Genomic DNA, 26308 nt, shown 5'->3' on the forward strand with positions numbered 1-26308 from the left:
CTGAGCTGTCTACGGCTCCCGCCTGTCAAGAAAAAGCCCTGGGTGTTCCTGTGCCAAGACCCGCAGTGTGACCACGGTCATTAAGAACCAGCCAGCGGAGAATGGCGTTTTGGGGGATGGTTCTGCTATAATCTTCTAGAGATTCATCTGAATGGGAGAGAAAAATTTTTTTTTGTTTTGTTTTTTAAAGAAAACATTTGAAGACATGCTTGATAATGCATATTTAGGTAGTCTGGTCACTTCTAGATCATTCTCTTGGTTACCCTCCCCACCCTAGGGGATGGGGGGCTGACTCCTGCCTTCCTGGGCTGCAGTGGGGGTTGACTAAGCCTTTCTAGGTTCACTTGGTTGGTTTAGCTTTGAGATGTTATGGTATTTTGAAATTTTAGCTTCTTTCTACTTAGCCATTTCTGTAACAGGAGCGGAAATTGAAATAGGTTTCCTTTTCTGAAATATTAATCCAAGTTATGTTCATTGTTTCCTGATAGGTAAGGTAGGACTTTTCCTATGCTTCTTGCTTAGAATTGCTTTTTAAAACTAATTGGTGAGACCAGGGGCACCTGGTGGCTCAGTCGATACAGCATCTGACTCTTGGTGTTGGGGTTGTGAATTTGAGCCCCACGTTGGGCATAAAGATTACTTAAAAAAAAAAGAAAAGAAAAGAAAAGAAATTCTGAAGCTCATTGGTGAGCCCAGATTTTTTCCTTCGTGGCAGTGGAGTGTGAATTGTGGTTCCTGGGAGGAAGCATGTGCCTCTGCTAATTAGGCCCCTCTGTAGAGGAGCCCCAGTGTTCTGGAACGGGCCGGGGAAGAGATGGGGGGGAGCAGGGGCCCGGGCTCCACCTGGGGGAGCACCGGTGAATGTGGCCTAGAGGGTCCGGGGCATGTGGACTGGGCGGCTCCTGCCCTGGGTGGAGGCAGGTGAGGGAGGAGAGCGCTGGTGTGCTCTCTGTGGCTGGGGGTGGCGGGCCTTTGTCCTCAGGTGACTTTGGCCCCTTCCACCACCAGCGCCCCACCCTGCCGGCCCCCGGCCTGTCAGGGGTCAGGACTCCCTTCTTTTCCCACCGCGGTGAGCCACATAGAGCGGGTTTTCCAGACAATTAAAGAAAGACAACTATTAAGCCTACCCCAGACTTTACTGGGGTTTCCCACCAGAGCCCTCCAGTCCCAGGGCCCCTCCTGGGCCACACTGCCCACCCCGCCTCGTCTGCTTTGTCCCCTGGGGTCTGTGGCAGTCTCCCGGCCTTTCCTGACTTTTCGTGGCCTTGACAGTTCTGAGCAGTTCTGGTCACTTATTTGGTAGTGTCCCTCACGCTGGGTTGATCTGGTGTTTCTTGTGATGAGACGGGTCATTGGGGGGGGAGGTGCCCTTCTCGTCACCAGATCGGGTGTCTGAGTCCTCACGACTCCCCGCAGGTGAGCTGACCTGGATCGCCTGGTGAAGGTGTGTTTCCGGGTGTGTCCTGTGTCGGGTGCATTTTCCCCTCCCTTCTCTGTCCTCTGGAAGCCGGTCTCTGGGCCGGGCGACCCCAGGGGAGGGAGACCCCAGCCCCCCCAGCAGCCCCGCCAGCGCCTGTCCATGTATCATCTGGAGCTCCTCCATTGGGGAGGATTCTGTCTCCTCTCCTCACGTTAGGTGCGCTTCGGGTTACGGGCGCAGGCTGTTCCTGATCGCGGCTTCGGTTTGTCCGGCTCTGGCGGCGCCGATGGTCCCGCGTGCCTCACGTGTGTCCCTGTGCCCCGTTCCCGGCGCGCCGGGACGGACCGCTGCTGCCGGCCCCGGTCTGTTCCCGGCCCGACAACCAGCCGTTTCTCCAGTTGTGGTTTCTTCACCGGAGAGTGGCGTTGGGAGCCGGGAGTGCTGTCCCTGGAGCGGTGCTGCTGCTTCCGGAAGGAGCAGGTCAGGTGTGCACGTGGTCACGCGCATCCGGCCGGTTCCTTGCGCGTGCGTCTCAATCTCCGCGGAGGGTGACGTGTATCGGCGCCGGGGGCTCGGCTGCCGGCCCGGTTCGGTTCGCGGGGCCCGGCCGCCCCTGCTTCCTCGCTCCTCCTAGCTTCCTCGTCCCCTGCTGTGAGGTCCGGGCCACCACCCGCCTGGCGGATCTGTTTTCTCAGCCCCGCGCACCTGCGAAGCGGTTTCGCAATTGCTCTCCTCCGTGAGAAAAACCGAGCAGACGCCGGTGTTCACAGACCGTTCCTTTGCCTTCTGTCCCCACGGTTTTTGCTCAGCATCTTTTGCAGAGTTCCTTAGGGCAGCCTTCCTCCCCCCCCCCCCCCCCCCCGCCGTGCACTCAGCGTCGCGGAGTCCCGGTCATTTGGCACGGTCTGCGTTCCGTCCTGGCGTCCCCTGCCCTCCAGGCCGTCTCGTTTCGCTAGTTTGTAAACATTAAAGTTCATTTTCTGTGACACGCGGTTCTCTGGGTTTTGACAAATGCACGCTTATCTGTCACCCCGGGCCTGGACGTTCGTCTCCCCCAGACGCCCCTGTGCGCGCAGGCCGCTGCCTGGGCCACCGGCCCCTGGGGCATCGCTGTCGTCCGCGGTCTGCCCCGCAGTTCTGCCTCTGCTAGAGTCCACGGGATTCCGCGGGATGTGGCCCTGGGCCCTGGATTTCGGTACTTTGCAAAGGGCGCTTCCGCTCCGCCCGAGCGGCTGGGGGAGCCGCCGGCTCCCCGTCTTCCCTGCCGTGTTGCTCCGTAGCACACGGGACTCGCACACGGGACGTGCCGCACCCGTTCCCGCGTTCTGACGCCGGGGGTGGGGGTCTCCGCTCTTTCCCACGGTGGCAGTCATGAGCCCAGCTCCTGTGTGCTCCGCCCGGGTGCGGGTTTTGTGTCGACAGATGTCTTTAGTTCATGTGGGCGAGCACGTAAGGATGTAATTCCTGGGTCCTGTGCTCTGTCCGGCTTTATAAGAAACTGCCAGCATCGCCCAGAGTGGCTGCACCCAGCTTCCCTTGTCCCCGGCAGCGGACGCCCGTTGTTCTGGATGCTCTGGAGCATTTGGCATTTTCGGTGTTTGGGCTTCGGCTGTCCCTGTAGGGGAGGGGTGATGTTGCATTGTGGCTTTAACAGGCGTTTCCCCCAGTAAACGATACTGAGCATCTTTTCTGTGTTTATTTACCATCTGTGTATCTTACTTGTGTGAAACGGGTGACTTCAGTGTCCACATGCTTTGCCCGGTTTAAAAATTGGGTTGTTTGTTTCCATATTGTTGAGTTTTAACGGTCCTTTAAGTATTCTGGATACAGGTCCTTTATCGGGTGCTTTATGCGCTTTGTAAATGTTTTCCCAACCTGTGGCCTGTCTTTTCGTTCTCTTTACAGCATCATTTACAGAGTGGAAGGTTTTCATTTGACAAGGTAGCGTACCTGCGGTTTCCTTTCACGGGTCACACTTCTGGTGTTGTGTCCGAAACCCCCTTGCCACACCCAAGCCACAGATTACATCTAGCCTGGGGTCTTTTGTGAGTAGATTTTTGTTCCAAGCGTGAGACGTGCGTCCAGGTTCGTGCTCTTGCGCATGGTCAAGCATTCATTCCAGCACCATCTGTCGAAAAGACCGTCTCTCTCCATTAAACACTCTTTGCACCTTCGTCAAAAATCAGCCGGCTGCATCTGCGTGGGTCCGTGCCTGGACCCCCGGTCCTGTTCCGTTGACTCTGTGTCTCTCCTTTTGCCAGTACCACGCTGCCTTGGCTGCTGTAGCTTTGCAGTGACTCTTGAAATGGGGCACTAGGAGTCCTCCAATTCTGCGCTTTCTCAGAGCTCTTCTGGCAATTCCAGGTCCTTCGCTTTTCCACGTTCATTTGAGAATCAGCCCGTCAGTATCCACAGAAGAGCTTGCTGGGTATTCTGACTGCGAGTGCATTGAATCTGTAGCTCGGGCTGGAGAGAAGTGGCATCCTCGTAATGCTGAATCTTTCAATCCACGAACACGACGTCTCTCTCCATTTTTTTAAACCTTTGATTCCTTTCATCAATTTTTGTTTGAATCTGTATACAGATTCTGCATGTATTTCGTTAGAGTTACAGCTGTGCACTTTTTTAGGGTTCCTTGCTATTCATTGTAACTAAAAAAAATTCAGATTACGGTTCATTGCTGACATATGGGAATACACCTGACTTTTATGTATGGTCCTTGTATTCTGTGACTCTGATAAACTCATCCATTAGGTCCAAGAGGGTTTTTTTTTTTTTGGTATATTTTTTGAAATCTTCTGGGGCGCCTGGGTGGCTCAGCTGGTTGGGCGACTGACTTCGGCTCGGGTCATGATCTCGCGGTTTGTGAGTTTGAGCCCCGCGTCGGCTCTGTGCGGACAGCTCAGAGCCTGAAGCCTGCTTCGAATTCTGTGTCTCCCCCTCTCTCTACCCCTCCCCTGCTCACGCTCTTTGTGTCTCTGTCTCTCAATAATAAATAAACGTTAAAAATTAAAAAAAAAATCTTCTACGTAGACAATCGTATCAAGCGTTAATGGAGACAGTTTTCTTTCTGTCTTTCCAGTCTACGACTTTGACTTCTTTTCCTTGCCTCACCGTATGAACTAGGACTTCCTCCACACCATTGAGAAGGGTAGTGAGATATCCTTGTTTTGTTCCAGACCCTCAGGGGAAAGCGCTGAAGCACCCGTCGCCAAGTCTGGTTTTGGCTGTCGGTTTGTCGTAGCCGCTGTGTAGGCTGATGAGGTTCCCTTCTGTTCCTGCTGTGCTCTTAAGTTTCTATCATGAGTGGATGCTGAATTTTGTCACGTGCTTTTTTGTGTGTCTGTTGATATTATCGCATGGTTTTTCTTCTTTAGTCTGTTCGTGCAGGGAATCACACTGATTGATTTCTGAGTATTGAACTCGTGTTGCATTTCTGGCCTGCAGTTGTGATTTACTACCCGTGTTTCTTCTTTTGTTTTCCTCCTGCTTGTTTTGTGTACAATTTGCTTTTTTCTTTTTTTTGATAAAGTAGAACTTTAGATTTGAGACCTGTCTTTTTTCTTTTTTTTTTTTAATTTATTATTTATTTTGAGACAGAGTATGTGTGTGTACATACACGTGTGCAGGAGAGGGACAGAGAGAGAGCAAGAGAGAGAGTCCCAAGCATGCTCTGCGCTGTCAGCACAGAGCCTGACACGGGGCTCGATCCGACCAACTGCGAGATCAAGACCTGAGCTGAGATCAAGAGTCGGACACGTAACTGACCGTGCCACCCAGGTGCCCCAAGACTTTCTGTCTTTCTGACATGAGCACTTTACTGTAAATTTCCCTTGAAGTGGTGCTTCCAGGGCATCCTGCAAGTTTTTATATGTTGTCTTTTCAAATTTCATTCAATTAAAAAATCTTATAATTTTGGGGAATGCAAGCTGGTGCAGCCACTCTGGAAAACAGTGTGGAGGCTCCTCGAAAAACTAAAAATAGAACTACCCTACGACCCAGCAATGGCACTACTAGGCGTTTATCCAAGGGATACAGGTGTGCTGTTTCGAAGGGACACATGCACCCCCATGTTTATAGCAGCACGATCGACGACAGCCAAAGTATGGAAAGAGCCCAAATGTCCAGCGATGGATGAATGGAAAAGAAGATGTGGAATATATATACGATGGAGTATTACTCAGCAATCAAAAAGAATGAAATCTTGCCATTTGCAGCTACGTGGATGGAACTGGAGGGTATTATGCTCAGTGAAATTAGTCAGAGTGAGACAAAAATCATAGGACTTCACTCCTATGAGGACTTTAAGAGACAAAGCAGAGGAACATAAGGGAAGGGAAACAAAAATCATATAAAAACAGGGAGGGGGACAAAAGAGAAGAGACTCATCAATATGGAGAACAAACGGAGGGTTGCTGGAGGGGGTGTGGGAGGGGGGATGGGCTAAATGGGGGAGGGGCACTAAGGAATCTACTCCTGAAATCACTGTTGCGCTACATGCTGACTAATTTGGATGTAAATTAAAAAAAAATAAAATAAATCTTATAATTTTGTTTGTGTGGGTTTTTTTTTAATGTTTATTTTTGAAGGAGAGAAAGACAGAGCGTGAGTGGGGGAGAGGCAGAGAGAGGGAGGCACAGAATCTGAAACAGTCTCCAGGCTCTGAGCTGTCAGCTCAGAGCTCGACACAGGGCTCAAACTCATGAACCGTGAGATCATAACCTGAGCCAAAGTCAGATGCTTAACCAACTGAGCCACCCAGGTGCCCCTTGCTTGTGCTTTTAAAACCTCCGTTTAGAGGTGTGTGGTATAATATCCAAAAATTAGGGTGGCTTTCCAGATAACATCCTGTGGCTGACTGCTAGTTTAATTCTGTCTGTGCTGGAAACATGTTTTTTAGAGTTTAGCTCTTTTCTTTATGTTTTATCTGCTTCATGGCTCACAGCGTGGACTGTCTTAGTGAATGTTCCACATATACTTGAAAATAATACCTATTTTGCTGTTGGGTAGAGTGTTCTAAAGATGTCACATTGGCGTGTCTTGCTTTTTTATACATATAGCGATCAGTATGTGTTAGGTCAAGTCGATGAATACGTGTATAGAGTATATACTCGTATGTAGTAAGTAAGGTCAGTTTAAGCACGTAAGTTTTGTTGGTAGGTTCACGCACATCTAATCCTGTTGTGTCCACGTGTTGATCCTTTATCATCTGCAGTGTCCTTTTTTGTCCCTCGTATTATTGTTTTTACGTTTCTTGTCTGATGTTAATACAGCCATGAGCTCTCTTTTGATTAATGTTTTTGTGATGTATCTTTTTTGTGCTTTTACTTTTAAACTACGTACGTGTTTATATTGAAAGTGGATTTCTTGGAGGAGCCTGGGTGGCTCGGTCGGTTAAGCGTCCAACTTCGGCTCAGGTCGTGATCTGGTGGCTCTCAGGAGCCCTGTGTCAGGTTCCGTGCTGACAGTGGGGAGCCTGCTTCCGATTCTGCGTCTCCCCCTCTCTCATTCTGTCTCTCTCTCTCTCTCTCTCTCTCAAAAATAAACACTTAAAAAAATTAAAGTGGATTTCTTGTAGCTAGCATAGATTTAGGTCCTGCTTTTTTCTCCAGTCTGACAATTTCTGTCTTTACTGCTGAGTTTAGAATACTCTCATTTAGAGTGACAGATTAAAATCTACCGTGGGGCTAGTTGTTTTCTATTTGTTCCTTCTGTTGTTTCTTTTTTTTTTTTTTCTCATTTCCTGCCTTCTCTTTGGTTAATTGAGCATCTTCTAGGATTCCATTTTTGTATCTGCACTGACTCATTATGTAGAATTGTTTACAATTTTATTTGCCGTCCCACGGGACTTAATCTGAGTCTCCAAGTACTAGAATGCCACTTTCTGTGTGGCGCACGTCCCTGCGAGTGCGCTCCCGGGGTCTCCTGGCCTTCGTGCTGTTTCCTCCTTACTTCCCTTCAGACGCTTTAGCTGATTGCTGCTGGTTTTGCCGTAGACTAGGGTCGCACGCGGTTCCAACCTGAACGTGACACCGGGAGCCTTAGCCAGTGTGTGCAAAACCGGCAACTAAGCCACCGCCACCGCCGTGCTCCGTTCTCCCCCTCGGTCTCACCCCTGCCCTGTGACGCAGGGCCGCTGTGCTCCGGTCTCACCCCTGCCCCGTGACGCGGTGGTCCTCACCCTGGACATTCAGCACTGTGGAGCTTTTTACAGAGTGCAGCTCGTGTGGGGGGTCCACGGGTCCCGTGGTGTCTGCGTGGAACTGCTCTGTGGCCACCTGTGACCCGGCTCTCTCCCCTTCGCCTTCCCGTGTGCAGGCGGGGGTGCCGTGCTCCCTCCCCCGTCCCGTGGCGTCTCCGTGCAGACGCTCAAGTCCAGAGGATGCGAACGTGCTCTTGTAGGAGCGGGGCTTGTCGGAAACCAGCGGTTTGAACACGGTGCTCGTGACTTGCACGTGAGCCGTAGCGTGAGCTCCAGGCCCAGGGTGGTCCGGACGCGTGTGATGACGACACACGCGGAGTGCAGTCTGGGGCCGCTAACCGGCCACTCGCCTAGGGCGAGTCTCGTGCACGCGCGTACCACAGGTGCAAGGAGACGCAGCCCACGTGCGCTTGCGTACCTTTCGCGCGTTCCGTGGCTTCTCCAGACCGGACCTTCCGGCATGGCCCCCGGGACTGTGAGAAGTGCTCAGACCCCTCGCATCCCTGCTTTGATCCCAAGCCGCTGCCCAGACCCGGCCGCGTCTTCCCGCCCGGCCGCGCCCCCTCCCCCGGGTGTCCGCACGCGGCCGTGCTCCCGCTCACGGTCCTTTGCCCTGTTCCTTCCAGTCGTGGCATTCCTGGTGGCTCTGCACCAGAACAAGCAGCTGATCGGCGACCGCGGCCTGCTGCCCTGCCGGGCGTACCTGGAGAGCGTCCGGCGGTACTTCCGGGGCCGGGGAGGCTGGGAGGCCGTGAGCTACACGCCCACCGTGCTCTGGCTGCTGGACTGGTCGCACATGAACGCCAACCTGGACGCCCTCGCCCTCCTCGGATTGGGAGTCTCGTCTTTCGTCCTGGTCACCGGCTGTGCCAACGTGGTGCTCACGGCCACTCTCTGGGTCCTCTACATGTCCCTGGTCAACGTGGGACAGATCTGGTAAGTCAGAAGCCCTGGAGTCCCGCAGGCCAGCCATGCCGCAGCGCGGCGTCCTGGGGATGTCACGGGCCGGGGAGCAAGCCAGCCTCCCGGCAGCTGGGGAGACAGAGCAACATTTCTTCTCACATGAGTGCAGGGGAGCATCACCATTCCAATTAGGCGGGAGCAGAGACTGCTGGTTGCCAGTCGGTCACATTCCCAGGGCCTTTCTTCTCTGGGAATAATCACGAGTCTGTTGGGAGTGGCACGGCCACCCCAGAGACCCTGATGTCAGCCTCCTGCAGCCGGGCGTCCTGTGGATGGAGGGAGGGTCTCCGTGTGGGCTTCTGGGAGTGCTCTGGGGGGCGGGGGGGGCGGGTCTTGACTTGGAAGCTGTTTCTTTTCCTGCTCTTCCAGCTTCTTCCTTGTTCAGGAGGAACCATTACCAGCTAGTGCCAGGAGCCACAATGAGGCTGGCCCCGCTGAGGGGTCGGGGGAGCGGGCTCCCGGGCCAAGCGGTTGGAGGGACAGCGGAGCTCCACAGAGGCGGGAAGGCTGGGGAGGGCCTGCGGGAACCAAGAGGCTGTGTCCCAGGGCGGCCCGTGGTCCGGGAAAGGCTGACTGAAGTTGAGTGGCCCCAGGGCACCGAGGGGTGTCTGAGCAGGTCAGAGGGATCCCCCTCGTCTTTCCGGTGCTGGGCCTGAGAGGAAGGGAAGACTCGCCTAGCAGAGGAAAACCAGAGCTTTCTGAGAAGTGCCAGGGCAGAGCGTCGGTGTCTGTGTGCACGCGTGGGAGAGAGGGAGGGTATCGGTGCAGACGTACAGGAAGCAGACACGGAGCGTTGGTGTCTGTGTAGACCTGCCTGAATTAGACGTGGACATCCGCGTCTGTGTGGACATGGAGGGGGTGAAGAGCTTCTGGGGCATCTGTTGCGGTGTTCTGACCGAGGAGTCGTCTGTCCTCTGGGCGAAGAGTGTAGTCCGGTGGCCCAGCCGTCTTTGCGGCGCTGGCCCAGGATGGAAAAGCTTGTGCGCGGTCTTCCCAGGGTTGGGTTCTAACCCAGACAGTCTGCTCCTGTGCCCGTGGACCTGACCTTCAGTGCTGTCTCGCAGGTGGATTTCGAACGGTCACCCCAGGGCTGTGGCAGTTGCCCGGGGTCTGTCCGGCGGGCCCCTCGCAGCTCCCTGTGGGCAGGTGCGCACCTCTTTGAGCGGAGTCTGGGCTGGATTTTTGCCCGGCCCGTTCCTGGCTGTGGATGACCCCGCTTAGCACTGCACCAGGTCAGGCAGGGATGGGTAGCACTTAGTGTGCATGCGGGAGGCCCTTCCTGCAAATCCGGGCTGCGGGAAAGAAGGCCACGCATCTCGGTCACCCTGCACACCCACCCCCGGGGCCCTCCTGATGTCGTGTTACCCGCTGACACCGCGCGGGGTCCGGGGGACCGTCCCGCGTGCCTCCTGCTTCAAGCAGCTGCAAAGCGGCTGTGCGGTGTGAGGTGTCCTTCTCACCCGTCTGCTCCTCCCCTTGTGGGATTCCCGGAGGTCCGATGCCCCCGGTGCCTCCCTCCTGCCCCCGGTCTCCTGGCCGGGGGTGTTTACCAACAAAGGGGCGCTCCGCTGGCTTTTCCTGCGACGTCTTCAGAGGCTGCTGTGTTTTGAGATGTGTGATTTTAAGCCACGCCTGAGAAGGGAGCGTTCTGGGCCCCTCTGTCCCATCCTAGCGGTTGGAGTTGCACACCGCGAGCGCCCGCTGCAGAGACCGGAGAGGGCAACACGCTTCCTCTGGGACACGTGGCTTGGGGCGTGCCTTCTCGTGCCTGGCAACCAGAGAAAGTTGAACTGTGAAAAGTATTTCCTAGTCATGGCGTAGAATGTGGCCAAGGAGGATCAACCCCATGTTTAAATTTCTGAAAACCACTTTGGGTACGTGTGGACAAAAAGAGTCTTGTATTTTTCTCATTGGAAAAGCCATTTTGTTCTCCTTCCCTTGGACGTGTAAAAAAAAATGTGCAAAACAAAATAAAACTACATTTTCTCAGAAATGGTGCATGAGATGTTTTAGGTGAAAAGTGAAAAAGAAAACAAAATCTGTCAGTGGAGACCAGTGGTTTACCTACCGTGCCCGTGATGCCAGTGTCCACGGCCGAGCTGCACGCTGCTGTGGCACAGATGTGGGGCCTCGTGGGGCTCACAGGCACCTGCACGCAGGCGAGGTGGCTGGCGGGACTCAGGCGCCCTCCGCCTCCGAGGTATTTCCAGCTCCACCCTTGGCTCGGGTTTCCCTGATGGATGATGGTTTTGGGATCAGAGTGACATTGAAAACTTACCGAGTGAGGACCCCGCACGGGGGGAACAGGCTTTCTTTTTCGTGACACCCCAAATGACGCTTAGACACAGACCGTTCTTCGCATGTCCCATTTATTTAAAGTTGGGGACAGAGAGTATTTCTTTGAGGTGAGATGCGCAGATCATGGACGCTGTTGGCAAAACGTCTTGCAGGCGTCCAGCTCGCGCCCGGTGGTGGGGACGGGAAGCCCCTCCCCCCAAGGCAGGGAGGTGCCGGCAGGTGCACTAGGTGCTTCTCCACAGGCACCACGGCCCCGTGCCTGCCCACGTTTGCTCCTGCCCGGTGGCACGTGCAGTCCCCCGAGGTGGCTGTCGTGGGGCGGAGCCAGGTAGCCTCACGCGGCACCCGGCATGTTCTGGAACCGTGACTGCCCTTTGCCCGCTCTCCCGACTTCGTTCCCGACACCGCGTGTCAGGTGGGAGCCGCTGAATCCACTTTGTGGTGGCAGCGACCGGAGATCTCGTCGTAGGGAGAGTGGCTCCCTTCCAGGCGGTCAGTGTTCTGCAGATCAGTGGCCCGCGCCCCCGGGTTCGGGGAGTGGAGCACCGATCGTGTGAAGTCCTTACGTTGTGGCCGCAGGAGGCGTAGTGGGAGGGGGACTGGGGAAGCGGGGGCAGGAACGAGGGACCGGGGCGCAGGCGAGCCGGTGGCATGCCCCTTGCCGTGGGGTCCGTGCTCCGGGGCGCCCTCTCCCAGAGCTCCAGGTCCTGCATCCGCGTGGCCTGTGGTCAGGCGTGGGGCGGGCTGTGGGCTGAGGCAGCGCTGCCACGCGGGATGCTCAGCCACCGTACAGGACCCGGGCAGACCCGGGCCTCTGACTCTCCCCACGTCCCCCATGTTTTACCAAACTCCACATCCTCATTTTACCTGCAAGTGTTTCTAGAACCTTCCTGTGCCGTCAGCACCCAGCGTGGCCCTGTGTTCACGACGGCCTTCGGGGCTGTGCTTCCCGCACGGCAGGGTGTTTTGTCAAGGGCACGCGGCTGCTTCATTTTGGGTCTCCACTGCTCCAGTTCCGGGCAGTTAAGAGATGCTGTTTTCCACATGTTGGGCAAATCTAAGGTGAGGAGTCGTGGTGTCTCCATCTACCCGGCCGCCCCCTCCCCCCCAGCCTCGCGGTGAAGACCTGGGCTGGCGCCAATGGGTTTCTTGGGCCCTAGGGGCCAGTATTTGCGGCCCCTGATAGGGAAGGGGAGCCCCAAGCCCCAGGAAGGTGGGCCTGGGAGCCACTGGGCTGCGGCGGGCAGCAGCAGGGGGGCGTGACTCCCTCCACTTTTTTGGGGTGTTGCTGGCCGGCAGGCAGGTAAAGCGGGAGCTCCCGTGTTTCTGTGCCTCCGCTGACTAGAGGGAGGGATGCGGCAGGTGCCCGGCGGGCCTTCCTAGTGCGCGAAAGGTGATGGGCCCAGGACTGTGTTCTTTCTGCGGGAGGAACCAGGGAAGCGGCTCAGCACCAGGGGCCCCATGTCCCTGCAGGGCTCGCCAGCAGTCAGGGCGTCCCCAGGCCGGCAGGCCCCCGATAGGGATGCAGGACCAGCCCGTGTGGGGGCTCAGGCTTTCCAAGGACACACGTGCAGGGGTGCTGAGCGGCTGTGGAGGCCCCCTCTCCATCACCAGCCATCGAGTGTGGCCGGAGCAGGTTTTGATTTCCTGGTGCTCTGGGACAGGAGCGGTGTGAGGGTGTCCCCGCCCCTGAGACTGTGTGGTTAGGGGCAGAGATGACCTCTCGGTTCCGTTTGTTTAACCAGGTACAGCACCATCTGTCGGGGAGAGACAGGAGGTGGTGCCCTGGGAGCGGATGGAGCTAGAAGGGGCCTCAGATTAGGTGGCCGGCAGGCAGCCCCCGCCCCACCCCCACCCCCCACTGCCAAGCCCGTGCCTCCTGGTCCTGAGACGCCTGGGCCTTGGTGCGCACGTCTGAGCCCACCGCGCGCCCGTGCCGTCCTTGCTGAGAACTGGAGTTTGTGTGCCTCGAACAGTGCCCAGGGCCCCAGAGGTTCTGTCCAGTGGAAGGAAGCCGTGTGGTCCCTCCCAGGGCCCGGCCTGCGGCTGCCGCACGCGGTTTTGTTCGCTGCTGAGGACCCAGTGAGGCCGGATGCGGCTCTCCTGGCTGACGGGCACAGATTGGGTTTCTGCCTAGCTACTTCAGCTTTTCCTGTTAATGTGATAAGCTTCATCTTTGGAACAACTATAGGTTTACAGAACGCAGAACAGTACGGGGAGCTCCTGGGCCCCCCACACCCAGTTTCGTGTATTGTCAACCTGTTCCTTGTCAGACTGATACTGACCTCTTCTGTCCCAGGATCCCCCTCCCCCAGGAGCCACAGGACATTTGGGCGTCACGTCCCCTTAGGCTCTTCCGGGCCGGGACAGTGTCTCTGACCCCCTAGCTTACAGGACTGGTCAGGGATGCTGTGGGTCGGGACCCGTCTGACGCTCTTCTCGCGACTGGGCTGGGTTGTGGGTTCGGGGAGAAGGCCACGGAGATCGCGCACCCATCTCGTCACGTCACGTCACGTCACGTCACACGGGTGGTCAGTGCCACTGACGAGCCTCATCTGTGCCGCTGCTGACCCTCCCCGCCCGGTGAGGTCCCTTGGGTGACCTTGTCCGCGGTGAAGTCGGTTTGTCCGAGTCTGGGCGCACAGCCCAGGTGTGGGGCGGGGAGCCGGGTACTGGGAGGCTTCTGCAGGGGAGGCGGGTCTCCCGGTCACATCAGTGGGGACTTTGGGTGTCTGCCCTCTTGCTCTTGGGGCTTCACCATCCCGGGAACCGGCGACGTGTGACAAGACAGCTAGAGTTCAGCAGCCGCTATTGCATGAGTTTAAGTGGTTTTACAGATGGGTCTCGCTGCCGCGGCTCTTTCTGTCTCGGACGCTGGAACCTGCTAGAACCCTGGGAGCCCCGACCATGACTTCACTCCAGCTGCCCCCCAGCATCAACTTTCCACAACGTCGGCTTTCCGATCCTTTTATCTGCGCTTTACTTTGGCAGTACTCCTCAAGGGCCCTTTGTAGCGAGTCAGGATGGCTGTGCAGCCGTCCCTTTCTCTCCCCACCTTCCTGGCCCCCAGAGAAGAAAGGATTATCTCCAAAAACTTGGACCGGCATCGGGGAGGCTCAGGGGGTCCTTCCTGCGGAGGAAGCCGCCTCTGCCACGTCCCTTGGAGAGAGAGGACAGAGCCTGCACTTCAAAGAGCGCCCAGAGCAGATGCCAGAGGGCCGCGGGGGGTGCGGGGGTCACGGTTGGTGCCACAGGGCGCGCTGCGTGGCCGCTCCCTCCGGACGGTGGACGATGCAAGCCTCATTTTGTCCTAAACGCAGCAGCCCCCCGCAGGGCCCGCCACCAGCCGCCCTGGCTGCGCCCCGCCACCCACGTCCGCCTTGAACGTTGCCTGGGGCCCAGATGCGTTGACGGAGCACTGACTGAAAAGAGAGCTGATGCACGGACACGGACTCCTGCCTCTGTTCTGGGAGGTTCAGGGAGCGGAATGGGGCCATTTCCGTTCCGTGGGGGCAGCAGCCTGCGCCTGGGCACGCACTCCACAGTGAAGGCCGCCCTTCCTTGTAGGGACCCCTTTCTGATAATCTGTGCTCAGGGTACTAGGTGCCCTTCAAACTTTCTGATTCTAGGGTATGACATTCCATGGTGTTTGACTATGTACAGAAATTATTTACTGCCAGATATCCACTATTACATTTCCTTTTTCCAAGAGATTTATTTTTTACTTTTATTTATTTTTGAGAGAAAGACAAAGAGACAGTCATGAGTCGGGGAGGAGCAGAGAGAGGGAGACACAGAATCCGAAGCAGCTCCAGGCTCTGAGCTGTCAGCCCAGACAGAGTCCGACGCGGGGCTCAAACTCACGAACCGTGAGATCACGACCTGAGCCGAAGTCGGACGCTTAACCAACTGAGCCACCCAAGTGCCCCCCTAAAAGATTTCTTGATTGGCTTGCTGTGAGCATGGGCTGGGACCCCGTATGTGGGGCAGGGCCTGGGCAGACAGGGCTTCTGGCCACACACGTAGCACCTGGGGGTCCCCCTTATGCCCACCTTCCCCACATTTAGTGCCCATGGGGTCTGTGACCTGACCCACGGTGTCCTGGGGTCACTGAAGTGGGCTTTACTTAGCTGGGTGGCAGGATGCTTTAGTCTTGTAAGTTTTTTGACAAAGCAAGCCAAAATTTTAATACACGTTTCTTCTTCTGTTTTTCAGGTATTCGTTTGGTAAGTGGAAATCAGAAAGCGATGCCGTGGGAGTTTGGCATGTGTGTGGGGTATGTACCCGTGCGCTTTTTTCTGCCTCTCGCCTCGCCTGAGAGTCTGTCACCACGTTGGCCGATGTCTGTGATCGAACCTGGAGTCCTGGCCCACGCCGGCTTCTGTGCCCGGAGCGCCAGCCCGGTGCAGACCTGGGGACTCGTGACATTGGGGTGTGCTGTGGGTAGAAGGCAGCGTCAGACGGCTGTTCGAGTGGCCCCACCGCAGTGAGCGCGCAGTGTCCTCACGGATCAACACTGTTCCTTGGGTGAAGGCCAGGCCGTCCTGCAGGCCAACCCTTCTCCCCGCCCCGGGCCGCGCTGAGTGCCCGGGACACCCCTGGGCAGAGGAGGAGCTCACCCAGGGCTGAGGGTGGTGGGACAGCCCGCGGCGGCCCGATTTCTTTGCTCGGTAAGGGGAGGACGTCGGGCAGTGATTCCATGCCGTGCGGGTAGTGCTGCACCCACCGTGAGCGCGTGGGTAGCGTTTGTTCAGAGGCAAGGGGGCCCCCCGGTGGATAGGGCCCAGCACAGCCCACCTGTGGGTCTCACCTTCTCACCTGCTGATACACGGACACGTCAGCACGCTCCAAGGGGACGCGAGGAGCCACACACCCCACACCGTGCCGCCCTCGGCGCCCCAGCACGATCCCCAACCACACGAGGAGCAATGGGCCAGGACGGCAGGCCCGTCCTGGAGGGAAAGGATCGTCGACAGAGGCCATCCTCAGGCCAGCCCAGCGCAGCCGTGGGGACTGGTGACTGCACTGAGGCCCTGAAGAATGAGAAGAAGAGCTCTCAGGAGAGAAACCGACGAGATGAGAAAAGAAGCAGACGGAAAGTCGAGAACTGAAAAATACGGTGTGTGAAATGAAGGACTTCCCAGAGGGGCTGGGTGACGGTGGCACGGAGCGGGGCCTAGAGCCCCCCCAGGCCGCGCAGAGCTCAGGCACCCAGGGGAGAGCTCGGAGGCTGGCGGCATGTGTGCGGGGCCCTGGCACGAGGGGCAGGTGGCAACGTCCCCACGTTGGTTGGAGACACGACTGTACAGATGCAAGAAGCCCAGGGAAGTCCACACAGCGTGCGCGGGAAGGAAACTGTGTCTCCCGCGCCGTTGGGTGGTGCCGACCGAGGGAAAGGGAGAGTCCTGAGAACGGTAGGTGGGTCTGGATGCGGGTCTGGACGCGGCCCTGAGGGCTCAGGGCCGGTGAGCGGGCGCCTCAAATGGAAGCCGGGGAGCCAGGGCCCTGTGTCGGGGACTGGGTGCCGCCGAGGTGCGCTCCCTGCTCCGGGTGGCCGGAAGGGACGGGAGGGAAGACCCGGCCTCCGGGAGGCGTGTGGAGCCCAGAGCGGAGTCCACGGGTCAGCGTGAAAGACCGCTTCCTGTTCTTACTTCGTCTGCGGCACGCCTGACTGTTTAAAACAAAACAAGTCGTTTGCCTTCTGAGACCCATGACGCTCCCAGAGCGGACGCACACGACGGGCCTGACGGGGCTCGCAGGGCGGCAGGTGGACCCGCGTGGTCGTGGGTTTCCATGCTGCGAGTGGAGCCGCACACCCCGAGGAGAGTGCAGGAGGGTTCGGGGTGCGTATTGTGACCCCTCGAGCAGTCACCGGAAACACTTGGAGATGCGGGTAAAACGCTGGACAGAGTGGTGTTCTGAAAAATCCAAGTGATCTGGAAAGACAGAGGGGGGCACAGGGACAGGAAGCGTAGCCCTAAAGACCACGTCGGCAATGGCATCGGCGTCACAGAGTCACGTTCCAGCCAGAAGAGGAGATCGACAGAACGCCCTGATGCCATCGGACACACGGAGGCCTGGCAGGACGGTGGGGGGAGCACGGCCAAGACAAGGGCCAGAGGCCGGGGGCTGTGCTCATGCCAGCACAGATAGAGGTGAGGAGCCGGCACTGCCAGGACACGGGGGAACGTGTCCTCATTCCTGAGAGCACGCGACGCGAGAGCGGCAGTTGGCGGGGACGCAGGCCGTCCCCTGCGGGACCACGAGTGACGCAGGAGGGGTGCTGGCGAGGATGGCCTGAGGGGGCAGCCAGGTGTCTGGCTGAAAGTCCGGCAGGAAGCGGCCCGCCCCGGGGATCGCGTATGTCCTGTTCAGGCCCCCTGGGACACCCACAAGCACACCAGCCCCGTCCTAGCCATTTGCAAGCAGGATGCTGAGAAGGAGACAGCCTCCCCGACAGCCATCCCTCCCGTCCCACGGGGAGCGGGGGCTGGGTGCTGTGCGAGACCACCTCGTGGCCTGACCCCCGCGAGTCCAGTCAGTGGAGCAGCTGCAGGGTCTGAACCCCCAGCTCCCGCTCGGGAACGTGGGGCCGTGACTGGTTTCACCTTTGAGCCCGAGAGCCGGGGGGGGGGGGGGGTTGGCAAGGAGAGGCCCCCGCAACTGTCCCAGACGTGGCAGCTCCGAGCTCCAGTCTGCGGGCCTCCCTGGGCATGCGAGAAGGCCTGGGGCAGGCAGGGCAGGAAGCCGAAGAGGGTCTCCCTGGTGGCCCGTGCTGGAGGGAACAGACTGCCCTGGGGTAGGGACGTCAAGCCCCGAGGCCCCGGGGAGGGGGGTTGAAGCAGAGGCCGTGTCCTGTGGAGGGGGCGCAATTGTGCTGCCACTCAGCTGCTCAGTGGGCTGGAGGGGGTCAGGAGGAGGCTGGGAAGGGCCCTCCTCTGCCGACGGGTGGGCAAGGACCGTGGGGAGAGGCTGCCCCCAGGCCCCGTGCTGGGGTCACTCACAGAGCACAGTCGGTTTTCTGGCCAGATGACCCCGTCCCGCCGACCCTCCCTGCCGGACCACAGCCTCGCTGCAGATGCTCACTTCTGGATAATCACTTCCACTCCAGACCCACCGTTTCTCTACACAGCGTTTGACCTAAACAAGAATTTCTAGATGTACACACGCAGGGGGAAAAGGAGCCTGCAGGCAGCAGGGGTGACCCCGATATTGGAGCCGTCGGGGAAGGAAGGGGCGGGTCTGTTTGCCCCAGCAGGAGCCACGACGGTGCCCACGCACAGACGCGCCGCCCCGCCCGGCCGACAGAGCAGCAGACAGGGCCGGCAGGGGCGCTGGGCACAGGGTGTCCTTGCTGGCCGTGCAGTGGGGCGGGGCGCACGCCAGCGGGGACAGCAGGCAGAAGAACGCTGAAGGAATAAAAGCCGAGGACTGTCCAGACCCGAATGAAAGGCGCATGCCACAGACCCTCCCACACACATCGTGGTCAGACGGGTGAGGACCAAAGAGGACCAGAGAAGCTTCCTTGCGGCCAGCGGTGCCACAGGCACATCACTGCAGCACGCCTGTCCGTGCCAGAGAGGAGGGAGGACCCCCGGCCGGCCACACCGCGTCCTCAACAGGAAGGTACATGCGGGCTGCCCGTGCTGCTCTGCCGGGGCTGCTGAGGGGTTCTGCAGGCAAAGACGCTTGAAGTCACAGAAATGGGCATCAACTCGAAGGAAGAGCGTCAGATTTTGGCAAGAGGAACAGGAACACGGACTGTTTCTCCGATCTTCAATTACCTTAAGAGGTGGGTGACAAAGCCGGAGTCGAAATTTAAAATCGAAAGTGAGGCTCTGCGTCTGCCCTGGGCCCGTGTCCCTCATCACCTTGTCAGCCGGCCGGGCGCCCTCGGTGTCAGGGGCGGCCAGCGTGGTTGTGGTCAGCTGCGTCCGCGTGCGGCCTTCCTTCTCGGGCTTGTGTCTTTAACTTTTAGGCCAGAAGAGAGCAGGGATGGTTCCCCGTCCCCCGTGCCCGTGGAGCGCTTCTTAACCGTAAGAGCAAGTTAGTACCCTGCCAGCCTCATGCGGTTGGGAGCAGGGGAGGCTGGAAGTCTGGGCGTGAAGTTCGCCGTCGGCGAGAGCGTTAGGGTCCACGTGACCGCGAGACACTCCTCCAAGAAACCTGCCTTCTCCCTCTCGTCTTGCTAAAATCTGCTTGATTTACCTGCGGCTGCAGGAGTATGGTTGTTTTCCACTTGTGACTGAGACCCGGCAGACCCTAACTCCTTTTCCAGGTGGGAAAAGCGCCCGTGCCCTGAATCCGGGGCAGTTACCATAGCTACCATAAAATCGGGGGTCGTGAAGCCAGAGGACACGCTCGCCTGTGGCGGTGAAGCGGCAGGTGTGGTGGCCGAGGTTCGCGGGCCTGCCTCCCCCGAGGCGACAAGGCTTCGGGAGACCCGTGCCGGCCCCTCTGCCAAAGCCCCCCGCGCTTAGGAGAGCTGCGTGGGGAGGGGGCCGCACGAGGCCTCACGTGGGAAATGGAGGCAGAGACCAGAGCCCCGGCCCCTCCGGTCCCCGGGGTTGGCGGTGCCCGAGCCTTGCGGGCATCTGTGAGGCCGCGGGGGCGTCCTCGGCGGGAACACTGGCGTCGGGAGACTCGGGCAAACAGCCTCCGTTTTGCTCCGAGTTTAAACAAGTCGTCCCCCACCTGTGCATCCGTGTGCGCTCGTGAGCCCCAGCTGCATCGCGGGGAGCCCGTGGCGCTGCTGACAAGTCTCCCGTGGAAGAAGGCGGCGTGTGGGGTGCGCTTGGTGTGGCCCCTCGGCGTCCCGGGCTGCTCTCTCCCTCGCTAATCTCACAGGACGACAGCCACCGGCCCGGCCACCAAGCCCCAGAGCCACCAAACGGAAAGGACTCAGGCCTCCAGGCGGGGGCCCGTCGGCCTCACCTGGGGCTGCCCGCAGGAACTCGGTTCTTACGAGGAGCAGGCCCTCTGGGCCTGTGTGTCCGCGCCGTTCTGGGTTCGTTTTAGTTACATTTATCGTGTCTCTATTCTGCAAAGTGGACTTTGACGAGGCCGCGCCCGCACTGGGTCTCGCGCCGAGCGCTAAGCTGCACGGGGTACACGTTCCCGAAGAACCCGGGCCCCGGCCCGCGGCCCCCGGAGCTGCTCCATCACCAGCCGTCGCGGGGCGGCTTGATGAGAGTCAGGTGAGACCAGGTGCAGCTCCTTAGCCACACCTGCGCCACGGCAAGCGCCCGGCAGCCACGTTGGGCACGCACGGCACAGCCCGCTTCCGCCCCTGTGGGAAGTTCTGTGCGCTCGCCGGCCAGGCCGTGAGTGGGCACGGCTGTTTACCTCTGCGGACTCAAGCTGCCGCCTTCTCTGACCCTGTAAGGACGCGGTGGGTGAGTATAACTCCCTTCGGTTTGGGAGGAGGGCCGCGGGGCCGCATCCTCTTTCTAGCGCCTTCCCCCTTGTTCAGAACGACCACACGTTTCTCAGGATGTCCAAGTGTCTGGAACATTTTCCACGGTCCTGAGGGCCCGCTCCCCATCGTGAGTGGCACCTGCTGCTGTCCCGGCACCGGGCTCTCGAGTGCCTGTTTGCAGCCGGCTGGGACTCCGGCTAAGGTGACGGTCATGGCAGTAGGGCTGTTTGCTCCAGGACACAGGAAGGCCACTGTCGACCGGGTGCTAGGAGGCTGCTTTGCCGCTTGTTTCTCTGCCGGGGCTCTCGGTGTAGCTGTGTCTTGAAGGCCACTGGGTTGGTAACTCTTACTTCAAAGAGTGGGTGTAAAGGTAATTAATTCAGGTCCCCTGTAAGTGCTGTTTCCTGCTCCCCAGCGGAAAGTGCTCTTTGATGATCATGAGCTCAGGGTGGGGCCCTTGCACCGTCCTTGAAAGCCGTGTAGCAACCAGCAGGCCGGGCCGGCTGGTATTTCCGGTCTTTTCTGCCCAGAAGGGGCTGCTCTTGGCCCACAGCCTCCCAATGTGGCCTGAGGCCTGATGGCCACCTGTTTTGGGTGAGGTGGGGACCCAGGAAGGGCCCCCTGTCCTCGGGACTGAGTCGTGCGGCTTCCCCCCAGTGTTGGAGCCGATGCGGGGCTCCACCGCTCCGGGCCTAGGCCGGCCGCGGGCACCAGGGGAGGCCGGCTGGCGGCTGCAGAGGGGACAGGCCCCGTGACCAGGAGCTGAGCCATCACAGGGCCCTTGTGCCCAGACACACACATGATGAGACCTCTCTGCTGTTCAAGGCCCTGAGGCTTCTGGAGTGTCTCCGGCCCTAGAAAGGATCTGGTAACTCGGATTGTGATTTTAGCTTGAGGGACCCCAGCATGTGCTGATGTTGGCCTCCAGGCGGTCTCCCAGGCAGGTCCGGGTCCCCACCTCCCCCGACACTGATCTTCTATCAGGAGTTTCGGGAACCTTGGTGTTCACGTGGGCATGAGCTCCCTGAACACGCTTGGCTTATGCCATAGTCTTCTTTCAAGGGGGTGATATTTCCGTAGCTTTTCGTCATTCTGCCTGTGGCCGCACGGGCTGTGTTGTGTTTTGGTGCCGTCGTGGTTAAGGTCCTTTGTTGAGGGGCGTGGAGATGTGGCCCCTTCCTTCCGAGGCTCAGCAGGCCAGCTGGGGCGGGAAACTGCAGGTAGAAACTGATACAAGCCCCTCAGGCCGCGTGAACGCTCAGACGTTCGTTAGTGCCGTTAGCGCTGCCGGGACAGTGGGCAGCTGCAGTCCCAGGCCTGCTTCGTTTCCTCAGGTGCGGCTCGCGGCTTGAAACCTCACGCGGTGCTTGAACACCGGAAGCAAGTCAGCAGCACGGGTCCTCCTGCGTCAGGCCGCCCAGGCACCCGTCCCTGGGGCGCGAGGGGTCTGAGAGAAGGATTCTGGCGGGCTCCACGGCTTGGGACTTTCCTTTGTAGGAAAAGAGCGTTCTGTTTTCACTGCAGGCCCGTCTGGCCGAGAACAAGATGCGTCAGCGACGCTTGGTTTCAGAAAGCAGCTCAGTGGATGAGCTACTCATTTATCCTGGTGTGCTGAACGCCGGGTGTAGTCCTGACCGGCAGGGCCGGCCGCGGGCCACGGGGCCAGGAAGCAGGACCCTGGAGGAGATTGGGGGCCGACCGCCATCTCCCGAGGCCAAGAGGGCCGGATGGCAGCCGGAGGTCCGTGGGTGGGCCGGGGGGGGGACGGGCGGGCGGGTGCCGGTCCTGCACTCAGAGGTGCGGGCGGGGCGCACACGTGCCGTGCGGGGCGTCAGGGGCGAGCGAGTCCCTGCAGGCTGTGGCTGTGCTCAGAGGAGCAGCCCCCCCGGGCGTTTGGCACTCTCCTCCGGTCGCTGCCGCCTCATTAGGTGCGCTTTTCAGGCAGGTCCTGTGCTGGCATCGGTGCGAATGTGGCCTGGACCCTTGAACTCCGGTGTCCGTCCCAGCAGCACCTCCCACCAGCCGTCGTGAATTAAATGCTGCTTGTGACCCCTTACCCTTGCTGCTCTTAAATTCGTGCTTTAAAAACAGCTTAATGAGGGGTTTACTGGTCCAATTGGAAGTTTTTATTAAAACCTATTAGTGCTGGAGCGGAGCTCGCCTGCAGGAAGCGATGAGACTGCCTCCGAGAGCCGGGCGGACTCCGTGACAGCAGATGCCACGAAACCGTCTCCAGACCCTTGTGTCCCAGCTCTGCGCTTTGCCCGGATCTCATATCCTCTGCTCTGATTGATGGTTTGTCTAATTCCCTGCCCAGCCCCCAAGCCTGAGAAAGCAGTTTCTCGTAATCGCATTACTCCCATAATCAGAGGCAGCCTCTCCTGTCCTGGCCTGTGAGCTCGCCGGGCTGTGCAGCCTCTCGGGGGCGTCTTTCCCTGTGGTTTCCGGGGTGCTGGGGCTTGACACAGACACTCTCCTCGCATGGCTCCGTGGGTGTCCGCTCTCCCTCTCCTTGCTCCCCGCCAGTGACACCGGCCGCTCAGCATTGTTTGGATTTGGTCTCTTGTCCGCTCGGGTCCTTAGGAGGGACAGAGAAGCCCGTGCCAGGTGGTCTTTAGAGCTCCCGTGTGACCTGCGTGGGCTGGGAAGCATCTCAACTAGCAGGCATAGCCCTTTCCAGAGTGAGAGGAACCGTCTTGAATGGCTTCTGCCCTTTACCCCCTGTGAGCAGCCCTGGCTGGCCACGACTGCGTGAGAGATAGGCCCAGAGACCTCCTGTTGTCGGCCTGTGTTGGGTGTTCTCCGTAGTGACCCGGGCTGCCTGGAGTTTCTGGTGCTCTCTCCGTCAGGGTCTTGGGGCTGGTCCTGATCCAGGGGGAGCATTCTTTTCTAATTAAAAAAAACATTTTTTTTAATCTTTGTTTATTTTTGACAGAGAACGTGTGAGCAGGGGAGGAGCAAAGAGAGAGGGAGACACAGAATCCAAAGCCGGCTCCAGGCTCTGGGCTGTCAGCACAGAGCCTGACGCGGGGCTCGAACCCACGAACTGTGAGATCATGGCCTGAGCCGAAGTCGGACACTCAACCGACTGAGCCACCCGGGTGCCAGGGGGAGTATTCTTGCCTCATTTCCGCCCCCACCGGCCCCGCCATCCTCTCTTTGTCTGGCTGGCTCTGTCGGCACACCACTGTTCCCTTCTCCGGTCCCTGGGGTCACCAGTGCAGGGAGACTATGCTCCTGGAGAGAGGGAGCCGTCCTGAGGGGCTGCGGCCCCGGGCGTCACTGAAGGCGCTCCTGGCTGTGACCCACGTGGCACAGTTGTGCCCCGGGGTGTGCAGTGTTCAGCCCAGCGTGTTGAAAGGGGAAAGTCAGGTCTGGGGTGCCGGGGCCCCTTCGGGCAAGTCTCTCAAGGTGCTGGGCTCTCCTCCCTCGTGTGCACACATGGTACGTGGTGCTGTCTTCCAGTGTGGTCTTTTGCGTCCACGGTCTGCTCCTTCCCCCCAGTAACCCCTGTCTTCCCGTATTCTCTTACCCTGATGCCTCCTCAGATCTGTGTGCGAACACATGTGCACACACGCTCAGGTGAAGGTCAGCGCACACCCAGATGGGGCTGATTATGGGCCATTCTCTTCGCTTAGGACTATCTGGTGAGAATTACTAAGACCTAGAAGAAAATCTGTTTTAAAGACCTTTCTTCCTTACGTGGTCATTAACATTTTGCTTATTCTCCATTTTCCCCATCACATCTAGCTACCCATTTCTATTTCTGAAACTTGCTTATCTCTTTAATATGCAGAACTCTAGAATAGAAAAGAAGCATTTTGTTGCTTTTATTCACACTTCTAGTTCTGAATCCATGTGGGTGGCTTTTGTCTGAAATGCTTCTAAATTGCCTTTTATTTTTATTAAATTGTGTAGATGTGGATGTTTGACTAGCATTTGCTTTTGGGGGGCTTTTGGATTTATTTCCAATGATTTGAAATAGAAATGTGGAAAAGGGTTTGTATCCAACTTAAGACTTTAGAACAGGAAAGTTGTTATAGATGAAATGCGGCAGAGCCACGTGCTTTGGAATTAATACAGTGTCTCTTGTCAGCCCATGTTTGTGATGGCGACATCACGTTTGATGAACTGTTGAGTCTCCTGGATGCTGGTCCCCTGGGGGTTGAGAACCATGGTTTTATCACCACCCTGTTTTCTGGAGACTTGCTGAAGTGCCTGCGGCCAGGGTCTGTCCGACTGCCACACACTCGTCCCCCACACCCTCCTGCTGTTACCATTATGGCTGCATGCTATTCAACGTGGCCTTTGCACCCCTACTCCCAGCTGTAGTTCTAGCTCAGCTCCTGGGCACTACTGAGTGCTTGTCTGTTCCCTCCTCTATCCCTGTGGTCAAAACAGCCTTAGGTTGTCTCCATGGTGGGTCTTTTCAAATAACTGGTTTTATCTGATTTTTTAAAAAATGTGTTCTAGCTCATTAATTTTTACTTTTTATAGGTTGTTTCCTTTTTCTGGGAGGAAAGGGTTTATTATTTCCTAAGATCTTGAGTTGATTGTTTAACTCATTAATTTTCCATCTCTTCTTGCCTGCTAATGAAAGCATAGAGGCAGGTGACCACTCCCCTCTGTGTCTCTGGCCACCCACCCTGCCTGTTTGAGAGTCCAGTGTCTTCCTGATAATGGCACACAGTATACTTTTTTATAATTGTCAGTGCTGATGTCTCTTTGGTCCAAGTGCTGTTTAGAGAAGAGCTTCCAAAGTCCCAAGCCCTCGGGGTTTTGTAGGGTACCTTTCGTTGACCAGTTTCTGATTTTATTACACTGTGAGCAGATAATTGGGCCTTAAGATTGTTCTTCTAATTCTAAGAAACATTAGAAATGTGCATGGACTAGGAAGAAATTGTATGTCACAGCTTATAACAAAAACAGCAGTGTCTTTTACCTCTGCTCACCCCATTCTGTTTCCTGGAGCAACTCCTTTACTTTTTTACCATTGCTGGTATTTATCTCCATATTTCTGAATAATACATTTATGGAGACTATTCTTGGTGTATCACTTAAGCTTTTTTCTATATTCTTCCTATTATGAATGATAAGGATTACTCTCCCTCCCATATCCTTCTCTTTCCCTCATCTCAGTACAAGTGTGTCACAAATATAGTATATGAAATTCATATTCAGTCTTTACATTGTGTAAATGTCATCTGCTGAGCCAACAGTAAATTGTGCTCACTTGTTTCTAGTAACTCGTTGTTTTCCCTGGAGTTAATAGTTGCCTCTTCTTTTTTGGTTTGCTTTGTTTTTCATCTCTGATCATGCTTTAACATTTCATTCCAAATTCACCAACACAACTCTTTGACTTCTTCCAATACTATTTTTACTGAAACAAACATATTAGATAATCTGTCACTTCCTTTCCCTATTCCCCACCCCCTTCATAGAGATTTTTTTCTTGGGAACTATTACCACCTGGAGTGGACGCTTTATAGGTCTCTGGATTTGGAGACTGCGGGGCAGGTTAACTCTTTGCCAGATTGGGTACCACTGACCTATTTGTCCTTCTTCCCATCTTAGAGATCTTTATAGTTCACAGAGACAGGTACCTGCAGTTGTGCTGGGGTAAGGCTCAGAGACACAGCCACTTGTCCACAGCCTTCTTCCCCATGCATATTCTAGAGCATTATTCTTCCTCAGGAAGAATCAATTTTAAGCCCATGTTTTGATCACATTTTTTTTTTTTATCACATTTGATCTCATTTGGTCATAGCTAAAAGCAACTGGTGAGATGGGTCCTTCCCTTTACTTCTGCAGCATTAGCAGTCGCCTGTCTGAGGCAAGAGGAACCATTGCCCCCATGCTCCCTCCCTGCCAGGTAAACGCTGATGTGTCCTGAATCACAGTGAACAGCTGGGAGGCCAGAGAATGGCTTTGGTATCCTCAGACACCATTGCAGCCACTGGCTGGCCTGGAACCTCCAGAGTCTGGCGTGTGTCCCTGGAGCTTCCTG

General features: G+C 57.2%; 1 protein-coding gene across 2 annotated transcripts in view; it reads left to right on the forward strand.

Moving 5' to 3' along the window:
- LMF1 (lipase maturation factor 1) overlaps positions 1–26308 on the forward strand; it is an 87467-nt gene that overhangs the window by 5222 nt on the left and 55937 nt on the right. The window contains exons 2-3 of one of the 2 annotated variants that reach the window (XM_040459504.1): positions 8249–8558; positions 15099–15159. In XM_040459504.1, coding sequence (XP_040315438.1) covers positions 8249–8558; positions 15099–15159 — 371 coding nt within the window. The remainder of the gene's footprint in view (positions 1–8248; positions 8559–15098; positions 15160–26308) is intronic. The other variant, XM_040459503.1, reaches the window with a different exon arrangement.

Source organism: Herpailurus yagouaroundi, unplaced genomic scaffold (genome assembly GCF_014898765.1).
Source record: "Herpailurus yagouaroundi ecotype Mexico unplaced genomic scaffold, PumYag 222, whole genome shotgun sequence".
In the NCBI taxonomy this organism is placed as follows: domain Eukaryota; kingdom Metazoa; phylum Chordata; class Mammalia; order Carnivora; family Felidae; genus Herpailurus; species Herpailurus yagouaroundi.